A 14271-nucleotide genomic window follows, 5' to 3' on the forward strand; every position below is an offset into this window, starting at 1 on the left:
GTTATATGTCCTCTTGTTAACTTCTCTTCCTGGGGAGCTTTTCTTGACGGAATTTGGAGCAGGTCCTAGGAGAATACAAAATCTGTTTAATTGATACGTTTTTGGATTTCTGGGTTGTTGGTGTTTGTGCGGTGGATTTGGTGGTGGCGAAATGGGTGCCGTGATGTCGTTGGCATTGAAGATCAAGTTAGCCGTGGTCCATTAGCCGTGGTCCAGTTAGCATCAGACTGGTCCAGTGGAAACACCTTCACAGGCGAATGATGCCACTTGCGGGATTTCTTTCTGAGTTTCCTTGCTGGTGGCCTCCTGACTGCTGCGTGAATCATGAGCCGTCTGGGAGGGGGGTGGGGTGGAGACGCTCATACCATTGCACTGACATCACCAGCCGAGGGGCTGACAGAAGAAACTCAAACTTCCACGGGGGAGGGAGTGTGTTAGGGAAAGAAGATAACATTTCTCTTCAGTCGGGCAACTTGAGGGTTTTTTTTTTCTTTCATAATTTACTTCTACAGAGCACATGAGTGTGATTAGTAATTAACTATTCAGGAACATTTGCATCTAGATGGTGTGCACATCGGTGGTTCTCTTTGCCAGCTCCTTTGACTGAACACATTTTGCCTATACCTGCGGGATCCGGGTGTCCACCTGTCCAGCCATCCTCGCCTCTCACCCTTTCCTTCTGGCCTACTAGGTTATTTCGGCCCACCGATCTTTTGAGTAAGTTATTTTGAAAAATGAAATAATCCCCTAGCTCTAATGGTGAAGGCTATTCTGCTGTGTTAGACAAGCCGCTTCTAGATTTTTTTCCTTCTAGTGGAGGCACTTGATTGCTACAACTTCTTTTCCCCTCAAGAACCCAGCCCCCAATTCCAATTGTTTAAATTTGTCTTCTAACTTTCCGCTCTATTTGTATATCCCAGGAACAACTGCTCCCCCCCCCGAAAAGAGTCTGCCATCCCTACTGGAATGAAAATAGTAGCAGAAAAGATGGGATTTACAGGATACATGATGGCCTTTAATGATCCAGTCACGATCCCTTTCTTTTTGGCCTGTTTTCTTTGTGTGTGTGCATATGGGTGTGTGCATGCTATGTGTGTGTTTTGACTGAAATCTTGAGACATTTCTTTGGCTATCAGACCTCTGAGAGAAATTGCTTTGCACAGAAGCATAACATAGATGTAAGTATTGAACCAAATGTGCAGTTTATGTTTATATTACAAAATTGGTTTTGGTCAGGTCTCCATGTACGTGGCCAACAGACTGAGAAAAATCCCAAGCTCTGGTGTGGACAGTGAGTACAATTATAGCTTATGCCAGTGTTGACAGTTCATCGAGCAAAGCCCTCGTTATTTTGGAGTCTCTCCTGCATTTCACCGGGATCTGAGTGGAAAGGACACGGTTCCCACTCTGTGGCCCTCCAGCAGACCCTGGAGGCCACATGTGAGGGAGATGGAGAAATGGAGGAAAAATGAGAAATGCGGGCTCCATTTTCTTTTCTCAAACCCGCAAGTCATAGTGAGAAGAAAGCAATGAATGCTTTGGCACACGATCCAGGATGTCGCCCCCTCCCCCCCCCCAAAAAAACCCCACAAACAAAAAGAGAAAAGAACGCCCCACCCCCAATGAAAACCAACAGTGAGCCTCACATAATGGCTTCAACGATGGCACCCACACCACAGGTGGGGACAGAGATGGGTAAGATGGGAGAAATCAGGCTTCTTATTTTTCCTTTAAGTACAAATGTAAAAATTCCTAACGCAACTTTACACGCAGAGAAGAGTAGACCAACGATCGCGTTTGCAATGCCGTGTTTCTGACTTTGGTTAATAGGTTTCATAGTGAAATCAGCACTTAGAACCTGAAAGAATGCAGTCCCTAGTCCCTCCTCCAGGTGGCAGGCTTGTATTCGCTTTGAACAGATAAAAGTTTTTGTTGGTTTTTTTTTGTTTGTTTTTTTGTTTTTGTTTCTGTTTTTGTTTTTTTGTGTTTTGTTTTTTTTTTTGGTTTAGTTGTTTTTCTTTTTCCTTAAAATGTGTTCACATTTTCATAATGTACAGAAAAAGGTATGTGGTTATTTGGTTTGCTTTAAGTCCGTTAAAAAATTGGCTTTGGGGGGAGATGGGTGGGGGAGGGGACTATCCTACCGCACACACCTGCGGCGCGGTGTGTGCCTTGTTTAAAAATTTTCAAAAATTGTTTTTTTTTTCTTTTTGGAAAACCAACGGACACGTATAAACCATTCCGTCCACTTGGTAGTCTCCTTAGTCCTTTACTTACAAGGGTGATGACTGGAGCTAGTTTTCAATTTTATTTTCAATTTATTGTTATTATTATTAATTATTATTCTCAATTATGGTCTGTGGAGTCCAAAGGGTGGAGTTTCGTTTCTGTGGGTTTTGCTTCTGATTCTGGGCGGGCGTCTCTTTAGGAGTTTTCTTCCAGAGAGTCTGTTAAGGGCTCCAGAGGGACGGCCGTGGCCGGCTCGTGCTGTTTTAAGCGTTTAATTGTGTTCTTCAGGGCTTGCCTCTTATTGCAGAACCAAACTCTAACTACCTCCCGGTCATAGTTCAGCTTCTCGGCAATTTCGGTCATTTCCTGCCCAGAGGGGTGTGTGTTCTTCTCAAAGTGGGCATTGAGGATCTCAAGGGCCTGGGGTGTGAAGGAGGTGCGCCGCTTGCGCTTTTTGGACGGTTCGCTCCCGATAAACTCGGTCAGGTTCTGCATACCTGCTCGATGGCGGGCCTCAGCCTCAGCCATCCACCGCTCAAGCACCGGCTTGATCTTCTGGGCACTTTTAGGGGTGATGTCCAGCTTTTCAAACCTGGCAGGATACAAAAGGCCAGGGTTCAGTTTGGCTGTCAGACTGCTAGCTATAGTGTTCTCTTGGGCTTCCTGTGGTAGGAAAAAGTGGCTTCTCAGGATGGTGTGTCTGGGGGGAGAATTGAGAAAGAACAGTCTTACACTGAGTCCTCTGCCAGGGTGGGCCTCCTGCCTGCCTGCCTGCCTGACTGCCTGGCAGAGCGAATTCACTCCAGATTAGCAGCCAGCTCAAGTAGCCGACCCCGCTCAAGCCAGCGCGCCCCCCTCCCCGCATGCTTCATGCCCCCATGCAGCCCGCACAGCCACGCGGATGGGGGTGAGGAAGGGTGCAGACCACAGGACACACGAGCCATCATGATGGGAACAGACACAACTCGCAGATCTTTTTCCCCCCGTGCACCCTGGACAGCTGAGCTTTCACGCGGATCGTGCCGGCCGCATTTCCCCCTCCTCAGAATCCTCAAGGCAAAAATGAACACCAGGCAGCGGCATCCGAGACGACAGCTGCCGTGGCCTTCCATTTGAAATGATTCTTTTTAGGTTTCACGTTTCATTTTCCTTAAACTCCTCCCACCGACTCGGTTAGGCAAATGTTATAGCTGTTCCTTACCATAGTCGGTGATGGCAACTGGAAGGCGTTTCTTTTATGGCTTTCTTTTCATCTCTGCGTATGTCTTATTTTAATCTCTCTCTCTCTCTCTCTCTCTCTCTCTGTCTCTCCCTTCCCCTCGCCCCTTCTCTGTCTCAGGTAACCAACAATTTGCACCATATGTAAGTTAACAACAAGTGCCCCTTTCAGGTGAAACACAGCCCATGGCTACTTTACTGTTGGACTCAAACAGCCGGACACCTTGTAATTGCTACCAACACCCCCCTCCCCGGATGTGCTAAGGCCACGTCGTGCCTTTTGAACGCTGTCCAGTGTAATGGTGTGCTTTTGCACCAGGGCATCAAGCTGTGTTTAATGTGGGATATCTGCACACTGTACTTGAATGATATCATTTTCTGTAAATGAGCTCTTCTATGTATCAACTGCCATCAGCACTCCTCTGCTACACTGATTTTTAAAAAATGGGAAGCATCTTGGATGAAATTATATAGAGTGTTTTAAGAGGTCATCATGGTGGCAAATCAGACTCACTCTCAATGAAATATACCAAAGGACCACTTGCTTTTATTTGCTTGTTTGTTCTACATCCAAATTCACAGCCCTCCAGCATGACAACTTGGGATACACAGATCCTCTCTTGGATCCTCTCTGGCTACACTCTTTTTAAGTGGTCAGTGTGTTGAAAGACAACCGTCTGACTGCAGAGCCCATCTTATTACAATAGTCTGTTCTCATAGAGCTAAAATGAACCTGCGTTGGCCGGAGTATGTTCTATAAGGACGCTTGCAGAAGAAAACAAAAGGATAGTCTTCTTTTATGGGCCATAATCTTATCTTTGACAGTGAATTTTAGATATTGTGATAGCAGGCAAACAGTGTCAAGGTTTAATTGGATTTCCATAGCATGGCCTTCCATGTATGGTTCGAGGAGTTATTTATTTATTTAAAAAACAAAACAAAACAAAACAAAAAAACACCAACCAACTTCCACTACTGATCAAAGGGGGAAGAGGTACGTTTTGCTTTTAATGTAAAAGGAACTAATCATCTAATATCATTTAATGAGCTTGGCCCCTGAGGCACGCTCCCCCCGGAGCTCCAATTGCCGTGGTAATTTGCCACATACCACATTTTACCATCATTCACCATGAAAGCCCCAGAGTTTAAACTCTTGATGGCATGACAACAGGCTCTAGGGATAAAGCTTGCATTTGGGATGCAGGGACACACCTGGGGTGCCCAGTGTGTTGGTGGTGTTTCCTCCTCTGTGTCTGTGACCAGGAGGGGCTCATCAAAGCCATGCCTGGGAGTCAGTGTAGCTCGTAAGTGACACCTGGGTGAGCAGGCTCAAATGCAGATTCCTTCCCACCTCTTAAAATGAACCTGAATTGTTCCAATGTTAGATCATGGTCTCTTTCAAGACTTTCATTTTTTTTCTCTTGGTAGTTAGCTTCTAGAACTGGCTCACCAAAACACTAGGAGCTAGAGAAAGGCTGTAAAGTCAAGGCATCTGACATATTCTGTTATCCAGTGAATTCCAGAGGTCTGTCTCTCTCTTTTTCATCAGCCATGACTTTCTTGGCTTCCCCTGGGGAAGACTTTAGAAATCAACGTATTTGATTGGGAATGCCCTAGGCACACTATGTGCTCTGGTGGAAAACATTAGATGGCACTTAAACCAATAAAAGGAAATCACGTTTTAGGACTAAAAATAAGCCAAAGAGGACGTTAGCAAAAATAACAAATTGCAACAACTTAAAAACCTGTAGCTGCCTTTATCGCGGGGCCGTCAAGATGAAACAAAATTAATGTTTCCCGACAGGGAGCCACAGTATTCATATCATTGATGCTGCTTGTTAGTGTTGATGTTTCTGTACATGTTGTTTGGAATAACATATACAAGCCTTGAAACAAATTTCCCAGCAGTAGTAGTATCCTTGTATAGACTGAATAAAGGTTATTTTCTACAGGGAGGTATCTTATAAGAAAAAACAGTAGGGGAGACCATAGAAGTGAGAGGATCCTATGGCGCTTTTTGTATTTAACAACAATCAATGGGTTTTATGGAAAATCATTGAGCAAAATGTGAGCTGCAAGCTACTACCCCATACTGATGTTATTTATAACCTTAGTCTTAAACTGCAGGAAAAGTACACTTCCGTCCTTTGGGGAATACATTAAAAGTATAAAGAGCAGATAAAAAGACAGCATTTCATGGATCACCAAGAACAAAATCCACTTAAATGAGTTTAGAGTTGGTTTCTTGGCTTTTCCTGATGGAGGAGGACTCATAAGGCATTGCCCAAGAGGAAAAAGCTCTTACAGAAGTGCCTTTGTTACCTCATGCATAAACATGGGATTAGCGCGACACACACATGCATGCACGGGGTCTGCTTCTGGCGGCTTGACCCAGATCAACTTGAACACAACCAAGGCTGGATGCTTGTCATTTATGTATGTATTTATTTTGGAGGGGTGGGGACAGGTGAGGCCAGATTCTCACTACCCCTGCCTGCGCCACGTAAAGCAGCGGCTTCTTTGAAAAATGTGCTTTTAGAGTTGTGTCTGGGAAGGCAATGCTACTGCATTCCTCGGCGGTCATGAGACAGTTAATTTTCTTTTTAAGGTGTATTTTCTTGGAAGAATCCTGAGAGCCATCCCTGGGCAGAAATGGTGGGAACGGCAGCTTTATGACATTCGCTCAGGACGCCTGTCTGCAGACAGGAGACCGTGGCTCTCAGCCTCACAGGAGGGTGGGGAGGTCCAGAAGGAAGCTCCTGGCCCGAGGTGGGGTACTTCCAATGAGACCGCCTTCTTTGTGAGTTGACAGGAGTTATCAAGCCAGGACCCCAAATCTGCTTCAGCACCTTCGTTTCCATCAGTGTCACCAGTTCCAACATGTAAGCGCCCCAAACTCAGTCCCCATACTCTACCCCTCCAGCTCTGCCCACCCGAAGAAGAAAAGCTGAGCCATGAGGACAAACGAGGCCCAGGCCGGCCAGGAGAGGTGACAGCATGTGGGCACGGGTTACCTGCAGATGGCCGACTGGCTGTACGCGGGGCCCTCTGTAGCACTGAGAGCCTGTCCCACCTGAGTCTGGGTCAGGCCAAGGGACAGGCGCCGGATTTTAAAAGCTTTGGCAAATTCTCGGATCTCCTCCAGATTAACCCCATCCACCTCACCCGCTGCCGTTTGAGGATCTGTGGAGATGTTTTTAAAAATAGGATCAATACGTCAACACACATCCAAGTAATATCTGTTTATCACGGCTTCTAAGAAAGTGGCTCTCTTTGATAGCAGAGTGGTGGGGAAACCAACATTGTCCAGTGTTCCCTGTGTGTCCCATGTGAGGCACCCAAGATCCCATCTTCGAGCCATCACACCTCCACAAATCATCCTTCGGATGTTTCTTGCCTGGAAAAATACCCCGGGAAGCTCACACCGCCGCTTTCACAATACAAGAGCATGCTCCCTTGGGGTTCACAAGTAACAGTCAGGGCAGGAAGGTACTAGCTATGGGATGCAACTCCATTTTGCCCATAAAGATGTTCAAATATTGTGTGAAACTATAAACATGGAAAGGCTTCAATTTGAAATGTCTTAATTGGATTCTTTAGGGCTAAAAATTGCCCTTGGAAAAAATAGTATTTTGTGTTTTTCCTTCACCGGATCACCACTGCTGTCAGGCTAACAGATGGTAATGCTGTCTAATTTCTTATGTTCACATTAGCCCCTCAGAAGACCATGCTTATGAAGCTGTGAGACGAATATTATCTTTTTTTTGTTCTCCGATAGCAGTTTACTGACATGATGCCTTTGTCCCTTAAAAGGGCACATGATAAAAAATGCCTACTGCAAGAAGACTCCTTTGGTACCAGAGAACGCGGTCAATTTAGGACTTATCAAGGGAAATGACACAACAGCTGGAGAACGAACACCCCCTTCCCGCTACTGATCCCCAGATAAATGATAAATGAAAGCGAACGCCAGGCTGGAGACAGCATGGGTTGGGGATAGGGGAAGATTTCAAAGTGCTGCTCGATCCTGCCTGGAGCGAAGCCACTCTCCCCGCCAGCTGACTCTATTGTTCTCCACCTCATTCCTTGGACTTAGGTGAAAAGTTTTTCTCTTCCTCTTTCTGCACAATAATCCATCAATTTCAGTAAATTCAAGCACTTGTCAAGGGACTGTGGTGGACTAGATTAGTCTTCTGGGCTCAGGGCTACAGAAACTCCTGTTCTCATGAAGAGAAATAAACATTTGCATTTCAAGGGCCAATTTTTCAAAGACTTTTAAATAAACATGCTAATATCTGCGGGGGGCTTGGAGCTTTGGGTACAGATGGTCATTACAGGGGAAATGGACTCTGTCGATAGAATCAGCAATATAGGTATGCACCGTACCTTCTTTATGTTCACATTTGAAAAACCCCTGTAGAATTTTTACGTGTTGTTCGTCATAATTTTGTTCAAGGAAAGATTGAAAAGTGGTACAAGGTACAAGCACGATGGACAGTCTCTAAGTATTTCTTAAGTGACTCCTGGGAGTCCTAATGAGTGTTAAGAGGGAGCTAGAGAAGCAGGAGGGGAGTTGCGGTCTCTAAGGACTTTATAGTCTGTAGGGGGTTGGGACTTAATATTATGAATGAGAAACAATTGGAGAAAAAGACCAGGCTGAGTATAATCAAGAACTATTGGTGTGACCCCTGCCGCAGAATTTACAGAGAAGGGAGAGGTGGTAGGAGGGAGGATTCATCTGGGTCATGCCCAATGGGCAGCTTTCAGAGAATGAAGGGGCCATATTCTGGGGAGGTGGGCACAGAATGCAGGCAAGAGCATTGGCCTTTATGGGCTGGGGAGCTCGTGCTAGGAGCGGAGAACATTTTCAGTGTAGGACATTGAGGATCTATGTCCCTGGGCAGGGGCAGAGGGTGACTATACAAATCTTGCTTTTTCTCCCTGGTTAAAGAAAAGGCTTGTTTGGGTTGTCCTCGGGAGAGGCTGCCCTCTGGATCTTAAGTCCCATCAGCACCGCAGCCTGGAGCGACTCCGAGGGTTTGCTAAGGACTCTGGGAAGCCAAGTCCACACACCCAGCAGCCTGGAGCCTCTTCTCTCATTTCTTCATTTAAACATTCCTAGAGCAGAAGTTGCAAATGAGCAGCTTGCACATCAAACTCAGCTTTCCTAGAGCTTACGGTTTTTTGGAATTGCCAACATTTAAACATTGGGAGATTGCTAAAGAAAAAAAAAAAACACCTCTATGGTTTATGTTCATTTGAATAGAAGTTTGGCTGCTCCGGTCTCCCTTTGCACTTAACTTGGGAACAGTCAGCTAGAACTGGTTCTGGCTGCCCTGAGAGCCCCTCCTCCTCATCTGCAGCCCTCCTTAGACCTGCTGCCTGGCTCAGCCGGTTTTGTGACTCTGCTGCGTTTAGAGTGTGCATTCCCAGCAGGGTGGAAATTGGTTCTGGCGTGGGGGTGGGGGGAAGGTGGAAGAGTCTTAGATTGGACAATAGTTGTGGCCGCCCCAAGGGCCGTGGTACATAAACAGAACAGATGTGCAGTATATCTGTGATATTAACGGTCCACGGAGGAAGGAGGGCAACTAGGACAGAAAAGCACAAATGCTGGAACGGGGGGAGGTCCCTGGGTGGCTCAGTTGGTTAAGCGACCAACTTTAATTTCGGCTCAGGTCACAATCTCCTGGTTTGTGAGTTCTAGCCCCGCATGGAGCTCTCTGCTGTGAGTGCAGAGCCCATTTTGGATCCTCTGTCCCCGTCTCCGTCTGCCCCTCCCCCACTTGCAGCCCCCCCCTCACCTTCTCAAAAATAAATATTCATTTTTATATTTAAATAGGGTGGGAAGTGAAGGTTCAAAACCAAGGGTGGAAAATAGGAAGCTGGAAACTTTCCTTGTAACAATGTGACCTTTAGGATGATGCTTTTCTTAAAAGGTGACTAGGGGTCACCTGATGGGGCCCAGGACATGCATGTTGAACAAGTACCACAGGTGATTCTGATGCAGGGGATCCACGGAGCCCACAGACAGGGGCCTTCTCTCTGTTTCTGGCCTGCCCGCATCTGGGCATCTTGCCCTCTGCACACAGCTATCTTCTCTTGACCCCTTTACCATCATTATTCACCAGATGCCACTACCGTCCCACCTGTGTAAGAGTGACCAGCCACAAAAGCCCTGTGAGGGGGGGCCCCTGGGTAGGTGCCCCATCCTCGCGCTCCCCTGACACCCCCCCCCCCCACCATTTAGTGTAGTCTGGAGTTAGAGAGAAGAGTTTTCCCCTGAGCAAAGCTAAGTAGTCCTTGTGGGAAGTATATTTGTTGCCCTATATTGGCTCCATCTTTAGATGGACAGGAATCAATGGAGTGAGGCAGCACGTGAGGGGCGGGCCTTTAACCGGCAAGAGTATGGAGCTTCAGCCCCTGGCCCTGGGCCAACACCAGATTTAGCTTGGTGGTGCCGGGCAGGTTTGTGACTTGGGTTGCAATTTTATGTAAATGCATTCTATCTTATTTCTTCCCTTCCCCTGCTGCCTTTCATGCTTATGTTTCTTTACTGGTTCCTTGAGACCGGCAACTAAATCTATGTGTGTGCCAGATTACTGCCAATGACCGGAGTTGAACAGAAAGCTATGAACTCTTGCTCCTGGGCCCCGAGCGACGTTGTGCCGATTCTCAAAACCTTCGCTGTAAAGCTCAGAGACGTGAGCACCTGCCCCGCCGAGCCCAGTGTCTTCCATGGGGCTCCAAACACGCTCTCATTACACCAGGAGGCTGAGCTCCTTCCTTCTGTCACACACATTTCCACTCTAGTCTTTTTCTGGTTCTACTTCTAGGGCTGATGAGCTAGGAATGGTGAAATTGAAACTGCATGATGGTCTGTTGGATAAAGGCCCAGGGAGAGGAAATCAGTTATCTCCTTGTTTGTGTACTTTGTTAATTGCTGGAGATGGGCTACCTGATTTTCTCCGTATTACTGTTCTTACCCATAAAATCAGATGGTAAAATAAATTATTACAGTTTTTTTCCATGGGTCAAGTCTATGAAGGTCTCCCCATCCAAAGGAGGGGCCACCCTGGGACAAAAATGTGGGACTTGTTTTCACACTTTGGGAGAATTCACTAGATGGTGTCTGTAAGGTGTCTTGAATTAATAAAAAAAAGGATTTTTTTTTTGGATCCTAAAGTTTCTATCTTAAACTCTTGAGGATTCCCACCCCCTGGTCCACCGTTGGAACAGTTCACCTTCCTTAAGGGGTATATACTTTTCTATTTGAGAAGGGAAAACAAGAGGAATGTGGTAAATGGAAGCTTCCCTGGAATGTCACTTCAGCTGTCAGCCTGGCTCAGAGGCTGACATTCCATCCTGGGATAGGTCTGGCTTTCCCTCGTCTAGTCCCCTGGCCCTAAGAGGTTGGGTTAATTTCAAGGATGAATCTGAGGCCACCTTGATGGCCACCCCTCTGAGGGGCCTCTCAGATCCCTCCCAGGTGGATTCAGCACTCGAGCAACTCAGTCTGGGCCTTCTCTGCACTGAAGAGGAAGAGGAACCTTTCATAGAAGTTGGCTCAGGTTTGGGGCGCCTGAGTGGCTCAGTAGGATAAGCGTCCGACTTCGGCTCACGTCATGATCTCGCGGTCCGTGAGTTCGAGCCCCACGTCGGGCTCTGTGCCGACAGCCCAGAGCCTGGAGCCTGCTTTGGATTCTGTCTCCTTCTCTCTCTGCCCCTCCCCAGTTGTGCTCTCTCTGTCTCTCTGTCTCTCAAAATTTACATAAATAAATGTAAAAACAAATTAAAAAAAAAAGAAGTTTGCTTGGGTTGAGTCAACCCAATATATTAAGTACAGGGTCAAAAAGCAACAGTAGTAATTGCCAGGGTCCACCCTGAGTCTCACCCTTTGCTATGGAGGAGCCAGAAGATTAACCTCTATAGAGATTAACTGGCCTAGAGATTGAGAATAAACTGGCATTGAAAATTGGCAGTGATTCCTAAGTGTAATGATGATGTTTCCCAAATCGAATCTGGGATGCAAAGGCTGAAGAGCACAAGATTTTTATGGGAACTAAATGTAAATTGGGTGAAAACAGACCTGTTCTGCAGACCCTGGTTGTAGGGTCACTGGGTCCATACTGAACTGAGTGCTAAGGATGGACCAGCAGAGATGTTTTGTTTTGCTTTTAAACTTTAGCTCCCTCCACCAGTTAATGTGGACATCAGCGAAAGGGGCTGCTGACTGGGTTGAACAGCCACCATCCATCAGCATCATGCTTTCACAACCTCTGCTTGTGGGATTTTTATATACAAGATATGCAACTTTAAAGAAGCTGCCAAGTATGAATTAACTGTCTTATGTAAACATCCATCTGGTTCTTAATATTATTCTCACAGCGGATAATGGGCATATTTACCAAATATTTCTGAGAAATAAACCATTTGAGAATGTGCAAGGTAATGTGGGGGAACAGTTTAATATGCAATATGGTGACTTCATTGTGGAAAATGGTGTGAATTGTGATCATGGGAATCAGGGGTGCCTACAAGCCATCACCATACGTCCTTATGTTCCCTTTATGGTTTATTTTTTTATGGGATTAGCCCGTAGTCCTTTGCTGTCTAAAAATCAAGTTTGCAGGCCAGGGCTTCAAAACATGTGTACTGTAAAACAAAACAAAACCAAACTCAGCAAAGAATAAAAAGACCGAAATGTACCTATTTTTAAACAGTATTGTGTAAATCTTGAGCCAATTTGGGACATTTGTCAAGTCATTTGTTTGACTCTGTTAGACTTTTCAAAAGCCCTGCTTATAGACTGTATTTACATCTGATGACTGTGGAGAACAAGCAAGGTTTAACACAGGATAAGCTGTATAGGTCCCGCGAACAGATACTGTGCAGATGTTCTGAGCTCAGATGTGGTGTTCTTTGCACACGAAGATCCTGTGATCATTGCTAAGGCATTCACTCTGTATTCTTTTGCCTAGAGTGGGGAAGATTTTTGGGTGATTTTTGGTTCTGTTTTATCTAGAACAATGGCAAGTTGCCAGCACTATGGTGACAATCTTTGACCGTGATGTGGGAGGGTTCATTGACCAAGGTTTTGACCATAGGTTCAAATCCAGTTTGACTTGGTTCATACAATGGCCCTAATCTCTTGGAGGGATTTGCTGATTAACCATCAAACTCAATTCAAGGATTATTAACTCTAGCAAGTCCTTCTGTTCTGTCTCAACCTCTAAAACTTAGTTAACTCTCTATTATATTGCCATAGTCCCTATTCACGCGTCGATTGTAGCTTTCATTTATCTTTATTGTACCTGCATTTCTTTGTTACCAGTTCATGACCTCCCTCAGTGCAGGGAGCACATCTTGCTTATTTTTGCTTTCTTGATTTCTATTGCTGTGCTTGGTATATACATGGTGCTCAATACATGTTTTTATATTTAAGTTGACAGCCTCTGATTAAAACACCCTTTTATTCTCCTGTAATTTAACCTGCATAACAACTACATCTGAACGGGGTTGGGTCTTCCCAAATTATCCTATCTGCAGATTTGGTGAAGTTTCATCTCAGACAAAAGTAATTTAAAATGGGTAGTTCATGCTTGAATATAAATTTCAAAATATGCATAATGTCTAGCTTAGGGAAAAGCCTGTGCTTCAATTATGAGGCATGGGTCCAGGCTTTTTAAAAGTTATTTGAAGACTATTTAGGTGATCGGATATATATTGTCGTTCAAATTTCACTGGATAAAATTTATGTGTAAACATCTTATTTTTTAAGGCAGCTGTACTGTATAGCATGTGTATGGCCCATTGAGTCAGACTATTTGGGTTATCATCCTGGCCATGCCACCCATTGGATTGGTCACACCAAGTGCCACAGTCTTACAACCAAGACTGAATGTGGTCCCTCTGACAGTAGATGGCCAAGATGGGTTGTAGTTTCAGGATCTATTTGATGTCAGTTACAAGATCTGAAAATGAGGATTTCTATTACCTCGTTATGAATATTAAAATGAAGTTCAGAGTGTTGAAAGTGCTTGGAAAGCCCTACTTTACAAATGAAGTCTTAAACAGAGATTTCCTGGGGTAATCAGCATTAGAGAAATGCTCCGTGTATCATTCATTGTGTAGTTGGGTTTTGAGACAGAAAGAAATTAATTAGACAACGTGCTCAAAATCCATAGCAATTGTAAACCCGTTACTGAGCCTCTCATATATCTGCCAGAGAAGACTCATCATTTAGGCTCTGCATATGAGTTTGGAGTTTCCTGCCTCAACTGCCTATGGCAAAGGAGTCTCTATTTCCATTCTTTATATTTCATATCAAGATATGTAATATGGGTCACTTATACACCTAGAACTTACATGTCCCATTGGCAACTGTACAACTGAAATTCCATCTGTCCCATGAAGTAGCTCTATTACTGGTTTCTGAAAAAGGCTAATCCTTTCCCTCCCAGTTTGAGACAAGTGACTAGAGAGAATCCAGAGTCATCCATCCATCTGTCTGTTTGTTCATCCATTCGTTCACCTCTCTAGTCTTCTAATGTGACTGTCTACATTGTGTAAAATCCTGTATTTGTGGGGTGGTTTGTACTTTACTGTATCATATTTAACGTATTTCTTCTCTAGAAGATGTTTGGTCTCAGTTCTTTTTCTTTCAGGACCAAAGATTAATAGCCTATCCTAAAGTTATGACCTTGATGCTATTTACAAATAGAGTATTTTGCGTAAACTTAGGTGGAATATCGACTTTGAATGACGCTGAAATCTTGTCTGGCAACACTGTGATGAGGAGTGTCTTTATTGGGGAAAATCTGGCTA

The 14271-nt window shown here is 45.0% G+C and overlaps 1 protein-coding gene and 2 long non-coding RNA genes across 7 annotated transcripts in view; 2 read left to right on the forward strand and 1 right to left on the reverse strand.

The window, feature by feature from the left end:
* LOC109268024 (uncharacterized) overlaps positions 1-3992 on the forward strand; it is a 31540-nt gene extending 27548 nt beyond the window's left edge. Inside the window, exon 2 of the long non-coding RNA XR_008420606.1 lies at positions 3569-3992. This is a non-coding gene — a long non-coding RNA (uncharacterized LOC109268024). The remainder of the gene's footprint in view (positions 1-3568) is intronic.
* LOC109268022 (uncharacterized) overlaps positions 1-14271 on the forward strand; it is a 130462-nt gene that overhangs the window by 98026 nt on the left and 18165 nt on the right. The gene's annotated exons all lie outside the window — the stretch shown is intronic.
* The window catches only part of POU6F2 (POU class 6 homeobox 2), a 485355-nt gene continuing 472746 nt past the window's right edge, over positions 1663-14271 (reverse strand). For 4 of the 5 annotated variants that reach the window (XM_053898237.1, XM_053898234.1, XM_053898233.1 and 1 more), the window contains 2 exons: positions 6462-6630; positions 1663-2929 (listed from right to left, as the gene is read on the reverse strand). In XM_053898237.1, coding sequence (XP_053754212.1) covers positions 2425-2929; positions 6462-6630 — 674 coding nt within the window. In that variant the 3' untranslated portion in view covers positions 1663-2424. The remainder of the gene's footprint in view (positions 2930-6461; positions 6631-14271) is intronic. The other variant, XM_053898235.1, reaches the window with a different exon arrangement.

This window comes from Panthera pardus, unplaced genomic scaffold (genome assembly GCF_024362965.1).
Source record: "Panthera pardus isolate Hobbes unplaced genomic scaffold, ASM2436296v1 HiC_scaffold_8, whole genome shotgun sequence".
In the NCBI taxonomy this organism is placed as follows: Eukaryota; Metazoa; Chordata; class Mammalia; order Carnivora; family Felidae; genus Panthera; species Panthera pardus.